Genomic DNA, 15,154 nt, shown 5'->3' on the forward strand with positions numbered 1-15,154 from the left:
TTCTGAATGGCAAGTTGCATTAACGCTGAGGAACTTTCCCCCTGCTGTCTGTTAGTCAAAGCTGATTGGAGATTACAAGCCTGCCGCGAGACACAGCCCCTCCATCTCATCTCAAATCACTTTTTCTCCCCTCACGCCTTCTTCATCTCTCCTTCTTCTCTCAGCTTCTTTATCTTGTTAATCCCAACTCTCCTTTTCAATGTCATCAACTTTCACTCGTCGCTTTGTTTTTGCCCCTTTTTGACTCACAAGAAAAATGAAGAGGGCAAAAAAAGCTTCCCCTCCTGTGTGGAGCCAGAATGATGTCATGAGGGCATTTGTCCTCCTGGTGTGGAGGCTTCCCTTCCTCTGCTAATTACCTTGTACAAACTAGAATCTGATATGGCGGATATGAGGTCCAAATAGAATTATTGTGGGCTAACAAAGAGATATTGAGATTCAGGGAATGAGGGAGAGCCTGCAAGTGAGACAGAATGAAAGGTACACGCGCGCGTGCACGCACACACACACACACACACACACACACACACGCACACACGCACACACGCACACACGCACACACGCACACACGCACACACATGCTGAGCATAACCACCCACACAACCACTTGTCCGTCCCCTCCATTCCCTCAGATAGGCTAATGTTATTACTGTGGTAATTATCCTCATTAGTGCCAGCAGCTGTAGAGAGCCCATCGCTTGCTGTTCAAACTCCACCCCAGCCCTCTCTGTCTTCACATCTCTCTTTATTTTCCCTAGATCTCATTTACAAAATTCATCTATGTCTTTTGTGTGCCGTGTAGAGGCAGTTGCAAAAATAGAGCCCATCAAATATCTAATTTGCTTAGGTGAACTCTGTTTTCTAACCCTTTAGATTCTATTCTGTTGATGAGGGTTAGTAGTGTGGACTGTTGCACAGCACTGCTCTGTCATTTCGGGAGGGCGTCAGAAAACTCCGCAGTGTGTTAGAGGACAGAGCAGCGGAAGATGAGCGCAGAATTTTGAAAATAGTTCATACCGACATGGTGCAAGCATACACATAATTATGTCCATTACAACTATTTTGCTTTTACATCCCTCACTTGCAGTTTCAAGGTTTTCGTATAACACAAGATGGCACTGTTTTGTCAAATAATGCTTTGGGTGGTCTTCAGTGACCAACTGATTTGCCACATGCTCTAACTTTGCTCTTTCTTTTCTCTGCTGTTTCGTGCCCCCCACCCCTTTCTTTTAGCATCCTAACAAAAAACAGCGAGCAATTCTACATGAAAAACTCCCTGTCACACTCGGTCCTGGACGGGTGCTGTGACACTTTAACATTGGATCTCCAGCAGGAATGAAAAATAGATAATATTAGTGTTTGTTCAACTAAGGCTGTTATTTGTTTGCTTGGTGTTTATTTGAAAGCAGCATGAAAATGATTAACTTCATTTTTTTCTTCACTTTACGCTCTGTCTGCATCCTTACACAGAAAATATGACATGAACAACTGAAAGAGACTGCTTTACACACAGCAGCCCCCGCTCTTTGAGATTGCCTTTTGTTTTATTGGTGGAGGCTGATGCGGACAGTAGGCAACCTGTATACTGCTAAGCCCCGTATCAGACGCTAAATGTCATGCATAGCCTGTTTTTATTGGCTGATATGGCTCAGTCTGCCCTTCTCCTTTTCCTGGAAGCCATTGTTAAAGAGGTGGTTGTTAATGCTAGTGACCAGATGGGCTCTTTCTCCCACAGGTCTGACTGGGGATGTTTACCATGCACCGGGCTGTGGATAACAGGTGAGACCAGCGCTGGCTTGTCGACCAATCAGAGCGCAGCAGATGTCTGGACTCTGCCTGTAAACCTTTATTTGGCATTTAGGACTATGCGGAGTGCTGTTATAGAAGATAACAGGGTGTGAGTTTGATAATAACACTTTGTCGAAGTGTATCTTGTTGACTTTTTCATTTTAGTGCTTCATTTGATTTTTTTGGATGTGGATATCATCTCTCTAAACCCCATTTACAGCAGCCCCATATGCTCAATACAGACTTACATAAGGATACTTTAACTAAATCAAGTAAAGAAAACTAACTTAGATTTCAGATGACAAACTGCCATGCTATTTCATTTTCATCAAGCTCATTTCCAGAAATGATGTCTGAACTTGATGATCGTACTTTGTGAGGCAAAATGTTTCCAGCATTAAGTGAACAAACAGTGAACATTCCTGTCCCTTTCCAATGCAGACCATCTTGAATTACTGCAATTTGGTATCATGGCAACAGCAGGGGTAAGGATGGCCCAGGGATTGGTAAGGAGGAGTCTTTTAAAGCTTTGAATCAATCTGCCCTATTGGGTGAGCTGTGTCTAGCATGCATGTATGGATTAGACTGCTTGGAGCACCTGTCCCTGTTCTGTCAACAGCAGATCAGGTTACTGGCCACACATTCACCTGGCTGACCCAACTTCCTGTGACTGACTGACACACACTGCCCTTTGTTCACTGCTGCCCTCAGAGCACAGCTACATGTTCACTGACACATTTAGCATGCGTTCACTAGTTTAAGGCAATTTTTATAGCTCATCTGCGAGACAGACACATTGACATTCCAGCATTTTGTACCTGTGAAAAGGATGTGTAAAACACGTGTCATGATCAATAAGATTTAAAATAGTTTGAGACAAAGCCCTTTCTCTAGAGTGGCCTATCATATATTATGTTTTGCCAAAATTCCTGCCTGAGCACTGTCTTCTGACCCCAAGTCTAGATCTGGTCTTAATGAGGCCTCTCAGGCTGATTAGGGAGTTAAGCTGCCAGAGCAGCCTAGTGGAGCGAGGCTGAGGCTGTGCTTAACAACCTTCCAAGGACAGCTTGCCTCTAATACCAAACCCAAAGTGGGAGGCAAAGCTCAACCAAGACTGGGAAGAAACTACTATCCCTGATCTTTGCTCCAGAGTATTGAGATTTAAAGATTATCTTTATTCGATTTTCTAAATATCAACCATTTGTTTTGATATCCAGTGCGTATTATGAGTGTCTGTCTGGGGTGTTGTGAAATTTGGAAAATCTGGGAAGTGGGAAATTACAGCAGCTGAGAGGATATGAAGCGTGTCTTCTTTCACACTAGACAAGTTTTATCCTTTCTTGATATCTCATCTGACTTTCTCAGGCCACATAATGGGGGAAAAGGCCCATAGATAGATCCATATCTTCATTCAGAATTAAAAACTGCAGCGGCTGATCATTTCAGAGCATTCAAGCATTTCCATCACATACTCATGTGTAACCATTAACTGCTGTTCAAACAAAAGTCGCTGAGCCTGTGCTGCCTAGAAGTACCTGCCATGCGAGGCTCCATTAGGGCTGCTAAAATCACTCTTGTTTCAGTCAGCAGGCCAGAGAAGGAAATACCAACTTATTATATCCAGCTGGCATGAAGCGCTCTGTGGGCACACGTTGCCTTATGGCCTAATACTCATAGTGTGTGGGGCCTCACAGCGAGCCTGTATTTTCTGTCATCCCCATTATCTCCCTGATGATGAAACGATTAGCTAGTAACCGTTATGCTAACCACAAAGCTGGAGGGGTGATGGATGGGCTAAGTGATAGACTCGGGTGGTTGGCTGGGGGGGCTTTGTCCCAGATCTCTGACACCTTCTATCTTGTGATCCAGGCACCCCCCACACACACCATCACCACCACCCACATCCAACCCCCCAGATCCACCCCAGTTACCCCCACCAGCTGCCTCTGACCCCTCTTCACAGCCCTGCCTCTGCTTGCCATGTGCTGGGAGTCAAAGGGGTCCCCCTCCTATCACTCACCAGAATGGAACCCCACCATCTCCCGCCCCGCTCACTAAATCACAATCAATCGTTTGGCAGACAGAGATGGATTGGGACATCCACGACCCTGTACCTTTCAGGAAGGCCGCTGCCTTCCAATGGGCTGCTGTCACTGACGAATAATAGAGGTGATTCCAGGAGGAGTGAGCGGGTCAAGTCTGCTGCCCTTGGAAGGAAGTTATCGGAAAGCAACGGATGGAAACTCTGTTCTCTTCAGGGACAACGACCCCACTGTGTAACAGCATGTAGTTATAGAGTGTATGGTAAACAGGCAATATATTTTTCCTTTATAATAATTAAGGAACTTATTCTTATAAGGCAAATCAATGGGTCGCTGTTATCTATACATTCATAATATGAATTTGTTGCCATCTCTTATTGCCTACTAGGAAGGAAAGAAAGACATCAAAGTCTATGGCATTTAAAATGTGATAAATTTACAATAGTCTTTTCCATATTTGATTTAGTTCTTTAAATTATGCACTACCAAAAAATTGTCGTACTTCCGCAATCTGCCTGCTTTCTCCGATGCTCCCCCTTCAAAATAATACAGTCTTGACATTCTGCCTCACATCATCATGTGTATTTGAAGAGTCGCCGTCTAGTGCTTTATGATTTACTTCACCACAGACTGAGTGATTGCATCATTCAATGAGAATTGACAGCAAATGTCGTTGTTCAGACATGAAATAAGCCTCCATGATGCCATAACACGATGATTGGGAGTGAAAGATCTTATTATGTATTCAGTGCCAAGGGCTCGCGTAGGATCATTCACATGTAGATTTGTCCTTCTGGAAGTGCCACAGCTATACAATTTCCATTTAGATAAGGTGTATACACAAATAAAGAAAGGACAGCCAACAAGACATTGGGTTCTACATTTGATTAACTAATCATAGTCTTTGTAAATCCACTCGGAGGCCTTGAAGGGCAGTGCTGGGCTGTGCACACTGATTAGCCTATGCATGATTGCTGCAACTATGGCACAAATCAGCTCAAGTAACTCAACTCCATACACTACCCAGTGGCTGTCATTAATCACACAATTAAGAGATAGTGAGTTTATGTCTGTTTAATCCCTCTCCCCTTTCTCTCAGTGGATAACCACACTACAGTTCCTGATCAACAATAACCAATCACCAAAAGTCTTGGAGTGGCAGGTGATTAGGGCGTTTAAATCTCCCTTGAGTGTGGATGCAGGTTGTTTGTGATTAGCTTGAATTTAAACTTTCTTATTGCCTATTTCTGGAATGGCTAGTTCATTATCAGATGTTTGGCTCAAAAAAGAAGTGCAACCCCAGCTAAGGGTAATACCTTCAGGTTAATCACAAGTATGATAAAATATTTTAACATTTGTGATATAACATGCTAAATGGCGGCGCTTTCTATTCGTAGCATGCTGACAGGCCAAACAACCCTCACGACTCCCTCCCAAAAGTGCTTTAACCCTTTTCCCACTTCCCTGCTAGCCCACTTCATGAGCTCAGGTCACACTGTAGTGCAGTAGCGTCTGCGTGTATCATCTGAAGGCTGTATAGAAACTCTGCAGCCCCTCTCCATGACTGATCTCATTTGATAGAGCTCATTATGCAAACTGCTCCCAACTCCCGCCGCATAATTAGTGCTTAATTAATTTGAGTGAAATCTTTCATCTGTCTATGTCCGGCCAGCTCCTTCCTTCCATTTACAACATGATATTAATTTCAGAGGGGGGATGGTAGCCTGGCTGATGAAAAGGCTGATATAATTAATCAAGTATCTTTTTCCTTCATTTTTTGCAGGAATAATAATAAGTGTGATGAGCAGAGTCTGATTAACCCTATTATACTGCCTAATTAGGGTGATCATTTAATAATCAAGGAAGCAGCACAATTATAAGAGAATGCAAATTATGCCATCTAATGAAGAGTGTGCCAATTCTGGGAATTCTTTGTTTGGAAAATGTAGCATTCCAAAATCAAAGGTCAAGAAGAGGCCATTTGCTTGATGTATGTGTGCAAGAGGACGTACTTACATACTTGAGTTCAAAATTACTTGACGCATTTCTCATCCCGTCTCATATCTCTGTGGACAGCACCCTATCAGCAGAACAAAAATGGGCTAAACCACACTTCCCACTTGCACACAGCAAATATCAGTGCTACCACTTGCCAGCAAATGAATTTACTTTTAAATTAAACTGTCCTCAAATAATGGATGTTCAAAATGAAACATGGCATGATGTCAAAATATTTTATCATGACTATTATTAACCAAACTTTTTTTTTTTTTTTTTTTCTGGGGTGCTCCAGCACTCCATGAGGAAGTCACAGTCACAGATGTATTGTGACCGTGCACGAGGTTGCTGCTCATCACCCCAGGCTCTGTGTCCCTGATGAGATGGCAACTCTTTATTTCCCACTGGCCCTGTCTGCTTTATGAAGCCTGAGGCACAAAAAAGGGCAGCTGCTGTGTGCTGTACTGTAAACTCAGGAGCAGAAGTTCAGTACCATGGACAGCAACCGGCCGGCTCAGCTCTCCCGAGGCACCACTGATAACACTCAACAAACTTCAACCGGCCTTAATTGCAGTATAACATTTAAATTATAATGATGTAGTCTGGTGCATGGGCAGTTATAGATAACAAATAGCTGAGGACTATTACTTTGAATACAGAATTGTGAATCTGAAGAGACAGGAAAGCTTAACATTTAGTAAACTTGGTGATTTACAAATAGGTTTAATGCATTTGCAGATTAATATGTGAGATAAACTCGATAATACGCTTAAGGCTATAAGAACAATGGCCACTGTGTAGCTCCCTATGTCAATAGATAAAGGATGTGGCCCATTAGGTCTGTGAGAGCCCATCTTTCATGTTCCTAGATGATACATCTGCCGTCTACACTTTCATCAAGATAATGGTGACCTCATATAAAGAGTCTATGAGCAATGGCCCAGATTTCATTTTTCTTACATGGAGTCATTGAAGTCATTATCAATATCATTACAATCTCGGAGAGCCAATGAGCAACAGAAGACGGGGCCTTGCTGTATCATTCTTCTTCTGTTGCCTACTTGTGTGAGAAATGCATTGACTGCTACAGTAAATGCCTGTCAATAAGATATTATGCTTCATACACAGGCTTATCTGCAGGGCTGCTGTGCGTGTCTTCTCCACTTCTTTGTATTTTGTGAGTTATGTGCATGTGTGTGTGCATGCGTGTGTGTGCATCTACATGAATGTGCCTCAATTTACTCCTCTTCACCCCCATAGTGCAGCTGTGCCTCGGAGAACTCTTGTGAAGTAATTGAATGAGCCGGGGCAGGGGGAAACCTGCGGCAGCGAATGTGTACCCGCTGGCCTTATTATCTATAATACGGCAGCCGCTCTGCCTGCGCTTTGTCGTCTTCTCATGAATACAGAAATGAATTTGATGGACGTCAGAGGTGAACACAGAGGGGAGAGACAGGCCAGAGCGGTTTTAATCAGCTCCCTGATAGAACAATCACTTTATCCACCTCCACAGCTCAGAGGTGAATTAGTGTTTAACATTCCAGGGCATGCTTTCTGACAGGGGACTCCACCTCAGACAACCAATGGACTGCAGAGATTATCGAGAGACACTCTGATGTTTTTGATGAGTAAATTAGGGCTAAACATGCCCCTGGGACTTCAGCAACTGATGTGCAGGAAATCTTCATTTTTATAGGATGCAATTAATCACTGCTTTCTAGAAGAAAAGAAAATTTGGCACTTTTGCTCATTGTGTTAACCCTTAGAGGGCTCTGTTCAGATGTCTTTGCACACATGAAAACAGAGATGACAAATAAAACAATCTGTGGCTTTCCCTGAAGTGACTGATTATACAGGGCACATTTGCAATTATTGATATTGTATTTTGTAGTTATGCTACCCTGGATTTGAGCCCAGCACATTCTGATTATCACTTTGACACATTTCCCAAAAACATCACCCAGGATATATTGTAGTTATTCACTCAGACTGCTCATTAAAACTAGACATTCTTCCTCATTCTGTAATTTTTCATAAGCTAAAAGGTGACTCCTCACCTCAAGTTGAGAAACATCATCCATAGACCTCCACCATCCTTTGAAGCCATCGGTTTCATTGTGAAAGTCAAGAACTAGTCAGGGCCAGTTCTAGTTGTGCCACTTTACAGAGCTTTTCACAGTATCCGTAGCTCATGTACTTCTTTCTAAAGTACACATAGGCAATTTACCCACTAACCCATTTGGGCATTGCAGTATTTTTCCATTCCGTGAGCTAGTTCTAAGAGGAAGTTGTCTGCTGTCGACAGCAGCTGGCAACACACTGACTTTCTTATGGTTGCCAACAAGTTTTTTTTTTCTTTGCTTATTGGTAGCATTGGATGCTTTTTTGACCTGTACGCCAGCAGTAAAGTCCATCAGAATTGCGTGTCCGTTCAAGAGTCACGTGTTCGATTCAAAACATTCACATATGAGGCTTTTTCCAGAGCTCAACAAGTGCAAGGCCTAAACTCACCTGAGTTATTCCCCATGTGCTTCCTCCCACTATCTCAGTAGTGCAGAGAAGCCTACCGTAACTGATGTCCCTCTGAAGCCCGGGGATATTGTAGTGGAAATCATCACACACACACACACACACACACACACACACACACACCTGCATCCCCTATGCACACACACACACACACACACACACACACACACACACACACACACCTGCAAGGTTTGCCAGTGACTCATGTATTCATTGGTAACAAGAGGAACTCTTTGGCCTTCAAATAATATCAAGAATTTGTTGTATTGGGGGGAGAAAATGTCAGTAGTATGGATACATTCTCTCTGGCTAATTCAGTAAAATAATTTTTTTTTTCTTTTTTTAAACCAGGAGAACAATACATAAATACATACATAAATAAAGAGCATTGATTAAAAAATAAAAACTTATATGCTTTCTTCCAACATCAATCAGTCGACCTTATACTCACATAAATTATGAAGTATGATTAAACACGCAAACAGATAGGTAGCCTACATAAGTAGAATAGAATAGAATAGAATACAATACAATACAATAGATGCTGCCTTCCTTCATCAAAACCAGCAGTTATGGCCAAGCTTAAGACTATATGGCGGGAAGTAGTTTGCATCTGTTTTCAGACAAACTTATTTAGAACTATTTAAAAACCAATCACTTCATTAAACTCTGTCACTTTTGTTCTTGTGCATAATTGTTCTGCTGTTCATGGCTGCTTGTTTTCAGTGAGGGGACAATGGCTGCAGCTATGGCTGTGTTGTGTCCACAGCTAGGCCTGATTAAATCTGGGTTCCTCACTGGCTCTCTCCATGGTGCTGAAAGAGCCCTCTATCAGATTACAACCAGGCAGAATAGGGCCCAGGCTAATCCATTACAATAATTGATTGACAATGCATTGAGGGTGGCCATGTCGTGAGCACCAATTACAGTCGTGTCCTCTTGCACTTTCAAATTGGCTGGGGTTTTAAAAAAAAAAGAAAGAAAGAAAGAAAGAAAGAAAGAAAGAAAGAAAAAGCACATGAAGCCAATCGTTCATTTGGGAAATAGAGGAGGTTTATGTACAGCTGGGGAGAATGAGGGATAGGTAATCTAATCATTATGAAATGACCAAACTGCTCTGAGGCTCGCTCTGCAGCCATGACAAATGTGTGACAGAGACAGCGGGATGAGACCTCTCTCTAAAGTAACGTGTTGCTCCAGGGAAATCTTCCTCCTGCATCCTCAGCAATAACGTTTCAACCTGTAGGTGGTGCAGTGAGGTAAGAACCGGCCTCCCAGCCCAGGAGCTCAGACACTGCTTACTCTGGAGGTCAAACTCTGAAGACTGCACCACCATAAACCACAGGCCGAGAGCTTAGGTGTTACTTGAAAACGATCATTTGCTGAACCTTGTGCAACTGTGTCAAGACACATGGTTTTACAGCTCTTAAGAGTATTTTTTACACAGCAACGCTTCTCTTTTAGGCTTGGGGTTTTAGAATCTTTTCTAATTAAATTGGCAGCATCAATAAAAAGGGAAAAGGGGGAAATATTTAAAATGCTACAGCTTGTGAGCAGGTTTTGGGGGGATGTAGTTGAGCCTGCATTACAGGAGCTGCAGCTGTATGCTAATTAGGCGCCGATCCTTCAGTGCTTCCCCTCGCGCAGGGCAGCACGCGCCACTGAGCAAACACGCGCATGCGTCCGTGGCCAAGGCCGGCACACAAGGCCCACGCGCTTCACAGAAATTATCACGGGGGAAAGAGGAACTCGTTAAAATGCCATCAAAGCGTGTAGTCCCAACAAGCCACGACTAATAGATCTGCAAGCTAAAACTGATATAACTATAGAGGGAGCGGAGGCCTGAGGGCAGATGCACAACGGCACAAACTCTTAGGATGAAATTCACAAACATTTTGGAGTTGAAGAAACAAAGCACAACAGGGTGGTTTGAAACTCACTGCGAGTTGTGCAGCCTACCACAGACACACTTTAAGTCACGATGGGAATATGATGCTGATTTTTGTTATTGTCTGGTATTGTTTTCCTGTTTAGTACTCAAGAAGAAAAAAAAAGTTTGAATCTGGCAGCTGCATGATACCCAGCTCACCAAGTGTAAACATAAATATCCATGAAAAGATTCATTCTGAGAAAACTTTTCAGTTGATCTCTAGATCACTTTCTCTCTGGGCATATAGTTTTTCTATATAGTCCATTTTCACCTGGAAAACCCCACCATAGTTATTCAAACAATTTTAGTAAAGCGGGTAGTTAACAAAACATGCGTCCTGCCACAAATTTAACCAAAATAACGGTGTGCGCTCAGGCAGGTGAGAAAGCACCAGGACAGAGAGGCCCATTGAAAGGCGTAGGCCTACGTCTCAGCTCCGATTGTGCAATTATTTGACTTGGTCATACTGCAGCTTTATGCAAATGAGGGGAACAATGCACGACGATGGAGATTAATTCCTCCCTGGTCTCCGACTGAAAGGAAAAAGAATGCACCCTCTGCCAAGTGGCGCACGACAGCCTACATTAGGCATTATAGCGACAAAAAACACTCAGCACACAAGTACACAAAGTGTTATGCGTGACATATCCACAGTAAATGTAGGAAGCATATTCATTTAAAAAGACTGGCGTTTGGAAAAACATGCCTCATTATATATAGCACACCGTTTTCAAACTTCCTTTATCAGTTACATACTCATTTGTTGATTTTAGGAATAGGAGGCTGGAAAATGAAAGCAGTTAGAGTCTTACTGAAATTGCAGGGTTTATTTTAAGAAATTAACCTCGAAGTCAACAAATAACGAATATTTGATCATCTTTTGGAATAATCCGACTATTTGGATTTAGCACTGTTATATGTAAAGCTCCAATCTTCAAACATTCCTCAGTAAAGTATATTAGGAAAATATTTGGGAAAGTTAAAAAGCGTACCACATGCATAAACTTTTGCATGATATTACAGTTTTTACAAGCAGAAGAGCAGCAGACAACAATGGCAGCTACGTTTTACTTGAGATATTTGCGCAGCATTTTACAACACAAGCCTCGGCTGCGGCCTTCTTTGTCTAGAGCACCAATTCCGCCTCGCACGCGTCTAGCTGTGGGCCAGATTGGCCCTGAGTCCCGTTTCACAGTTAAGAGGTCAATTTGCCTTTCAAACGGGGAGAGGGGGAAAAAAATTCAGGGATATCCAAGCGTGGGCAGACGTGGCTATTGTACACAAAGACCAGAGGGCCTTCTTATTACTTATGTATGCAGCGAGATGTCTGATTTATATGTCCAGTTAAACTACCGAGACAGACACGTGCCCAAAAATAAAGAAACACTCCCTTTAAAAAAATGTTTATGAAACAAACAATAAAATAAAAATAAAAAAATTCAATACAAAGGCCGGAGAGTAGTGGCGACTGTGATTTTTCTGGAGGCCTCGCGTCTTGTGCGTAAAGGTCATGCGTAAAATAAGTTGGCATACGGACAGGAAATAAACACATACATAAATACACAAACAGCTTTAAAAAACTTGCAGAAGTAAACAATGAAAACAACACCGAGCAAGTAGCGTAAACTGCATCACACTTTTACAGGTCTGTCTTGTCTTTGAGGTAAATTACTCCTCTGAGCAATATCATAACCTATATCTGATGAAATGGAGCTTTGCGTTTTAATTTAACCAAGTCTCTCTCATTCCCGTCTTAATTCTAAATTGTGATGATTGTGGCAGTGACGGACGTTTCCTTTTGGCAGCTCCGGGGCCCCCAGAGGAGAGCCACAAAGCCGTGGCACGTGTGCATTTGTATAGGGGCCCATCAGACCGTAAAAAGAGGAGGGTCCCGGCGTGTGCCTCTGTCGGGGAGGGGCTGAGCGCACACATTAATGTAATAAACCGCAAGTAGGCTACATCTGCTAAGCTATCTGCACATCCTCCAACGAAATCCACCAAACCCAGGCTTTGAGCCCTCCCACAACCAAGTCCACTGGGATCTTGGTTTCATCCGATTGGTCGGGGATGCTGCAACAAGGGGGGGCGAGAACAATGGCATCATTCCGGCATAAAAAGAGTGGAGCTATGCCTTGGAGACGAAAACATTTCAGCAACAGAAGAATCGATACAGTGGAGAGATAAAGTCCTATAAGGTTCCAGTGTGGCCATAATTTACACAAACCTGGATTCTCGAGACTTCACTCACCTCTCCAAAGTGCCTTTCCGCCGTTACTCGCAAAGATGCCCAAAGGATTCCTGGTGAAAAGAAACAAGAAATCTGCACATGTTTCCTATAGGACTCGCTCAGACGAAGATGACCTCCAGGAACCACCCACCCCAGCTGCCTTGCCGAGTCAGGCGGACTTCTCCCCGCCGGTGTCTGTGGCGTCCAGCCCGGATCGCGCTGCAGCATCGCCGGATCTCGCAGCGGCAGCAGCAACAGCAGTGGCAGACGCGCCGGTGCCGAGACTGGAGAAACCGGCGCAGTTTGGCAACCCCGAGGCGGTGTACCAAGCCCTCTACAGCCCCACCCGGCCCATCAGCAAGGAGCATGACAGGGGATATTTTGAGCGAAGTTTCAACTTGGGCTCACCTATTTCTGCCGAGTCATTCCCTACACCTGCCTCTCTCTCCGGCTTGGACCACCTCCTCTACGCTCCGGTCGACTTGAAAATCGGCACCAGCAACAGCAGCCGCAGCGGCACCACCAGCAGCGTCCCGGCTACATCCAACCGGGTCGGCACCAAAAGGCCCGCAGCTGACGGCACAGAGCGCAAGTCTAAACCTGCCTCCAAGAAACCCAAAGCCATTAGAAAACTCAACTTTGAAGACGAGGTGACGACTTCTCCCGTGCTCGGTCTCAAAATCAAAGAGGGACCGGTAGAAATAAAACCAAGGGCGCAATCATCTGGAGGAAACAAGCCTTTGGGAGAGTTTGTCTGCCAGCTGTGTAAAGAGGCGTACGCGGACCCCTTCTCCCTGGCGCAGCACAAGTGCTCCCGCATCGTCAGGGTAGAGTACCGCTGTCCCGAGTGCGATAAGATGTTCAGCTGCCCGGCCAACCTCGCCTCTCATCGCCGCTGGCACAAGCCCCGGGCCACCGGCGCGCCGGGGGTGCCACCCACGCAGGGCATCAAATCTGAAATGGCCAAAATGCCCCCACTAGGTGTCAAGTCCGTCTCCGAGGAAGCCAAAGACATGAGTGACAGGGACACCCCGAGTCCAGGTCTGTCCGAGTCGGGCTCTGAAGATGGCTCATACGACTGCCAATTCTGCGGGAAAAGGTTTAAGCGTCAGGCATACCTAAGAAAACACATCATGGGACACCAGGCCTTGCAAAAGAAAGTGCTGGAGGAGCATGGCTTTCAAAGCGGCGAGCGAGCGGAAGAGCAGGCTCCGGTGTCATCCTCATCATCCTCAGAGGAAGCCTCAAACCAAAGCCCCCTCAATCTGAGCCCGGTGGACTGCCTGCTGTGCCCGGTGTGCGGGGAGAGTTTCACCAGCAGGGCCGGCCAGGAGAGACACCTGCGTCTCATGCACTCCTCCCAGGTTTATCCGTGCAAATACTGCCCCGCCACTCTCTACAGCTCGCCGGGACTCACCAGGCACATAAACAAGTGCCACCCCTCGGAGAACAGGCAGGTCATCCTGCTTCAAATGCCTGTGCGCCCCGCCTGCTAAAGACAACACAAAAGTCGTGCCTTTGACGGGATAAGAAAAAAAAAAGAAAAGAAAAAAAGTGGCTTTGGGTTAAAAGAAAAAAAAAAAAAGAATAGAAAAAGAAAAAAGAAAATAAAGATTTTGTGATGCTCATTGCCATACAGTAGGCCAATGAAAGGCAGGGCGGCTTGATGTTTAAATGGTGTTAAATGAGGTGTCTTTTTCCATGCCAATCAGTGATTGTTGAATGCTTCTCTCTGTCTTTGAATTACATAGGCCTATTTTGAGATTTTGTTTCTCAAATTAGTTTATCAAAAATAATACAAAGCGTTAGTTTGACTGTTAAAGGGTATTTTTCTAGGACAGCACCTGTGCTCAACGATAGCTTCTAGACCTAAGAAATGTTTTAAATTCTCATAAATCTTTTTTGTTTTCCCAATCAAAGCCTTTTGGATTCACCGACTGTGATTGCTGTATCACTGTAGCTTTACGCTAGTTTGTGAATGACAGAACTTATCGACTTTGATGAAGAGAAATAGAGTGACTGAAGCATTCCCTTTTAGTAGAACCACAAATGCCTTTAGTATACAAATAAGCCTAGTCGGAAATAGCCTACATACACATCCAAATTCCGCTGTATAACTGCCTTAAAAAGTCAACATAGATTGTTTTAATTTTGAATGCTGGCACATATTTTATTATTGAAGATTGTTGCAATATTTTTCATCATAAGTTTATTTATTTATTTATTCTAATTATTTTATGTAACTTATTGTTGTGTTTGTTGTGATTATTCTGTGAATCGTTCTGGCAGTTTACATGTCGTATAGCCAAAATGTTTTGTCAAATTCATGAGTTGTGATAACTGTCGTGGGTCGGGTTTTAATCTTCAATCTCCACAGCTCTTGTAAAAAGAAAAAGAAAGAAAAAAACGTAAAGCTCTTACCTTAGATGCAATCTTTTTTAAGGACAAGTTATTTTTCTTAAATGTTGGCTTTTATAGCGCTTTGATTGTATGTGTATATCGTTGTTGTCTATCGAAATAAAATATTTTCAAAAGGACACGTGGTGTGGTGTTCAACTTTTGCAGGGTGGATAGAAGCAGCCAAAAGTACTGAACTGTCTCTCTTTTAACGAAATATCACTGAAGATCTGATAGCAGGGA

The 15,154-nt window shown here is 43.7% G+C and overlaps 1 protein-coding gene across 1 annotated transcript; it reads left to right on the top strand.

Moving 5' to 3' along the window:
* Positions 1 to 12,454: 12,454 nt before the first annotated feature.
* On the top strand, positions 12,455 to 15,051 carry insm1b (insulinoma-associated 1b). The gene has a single exon (XM_030081734.1). The coding sequence runs from the start codon at positions 12,571 to 12,573 to the stop codon at positions 14,008 to 14,010; it is 1,440 nt and encodes a 479-aa protein (XP_029937594.1). The 5' UTR covers positions 12,455 to 12,570; the 3' UTR covers positions 14,011 to 15,051.
* Positions 15,052 to 15,154: the final 103 nt, after the last annotated feature.

Source organism: Myripristis murdjan, chromosome 22, assembly GCF_902150065.1.
Source record: "Myripristis murdjan chromosome 22, fMyrMur1.1, whole genome shotgun sequence".
NCBI lineage: Eukaryota > Metazoa > Chordata > Actinopteri > Holocentriformes > Holocentridae > Myripristis > Myripristis murdjan.

Coding starts and splice junctions, on each gene's coding strand:
- insm1b (XM_030081734.1), top strand. CDS start 12,571: ATGCCCAAAGGATTCCTGGTGAAAAGAAACAAGAAATCTGCACATGTT.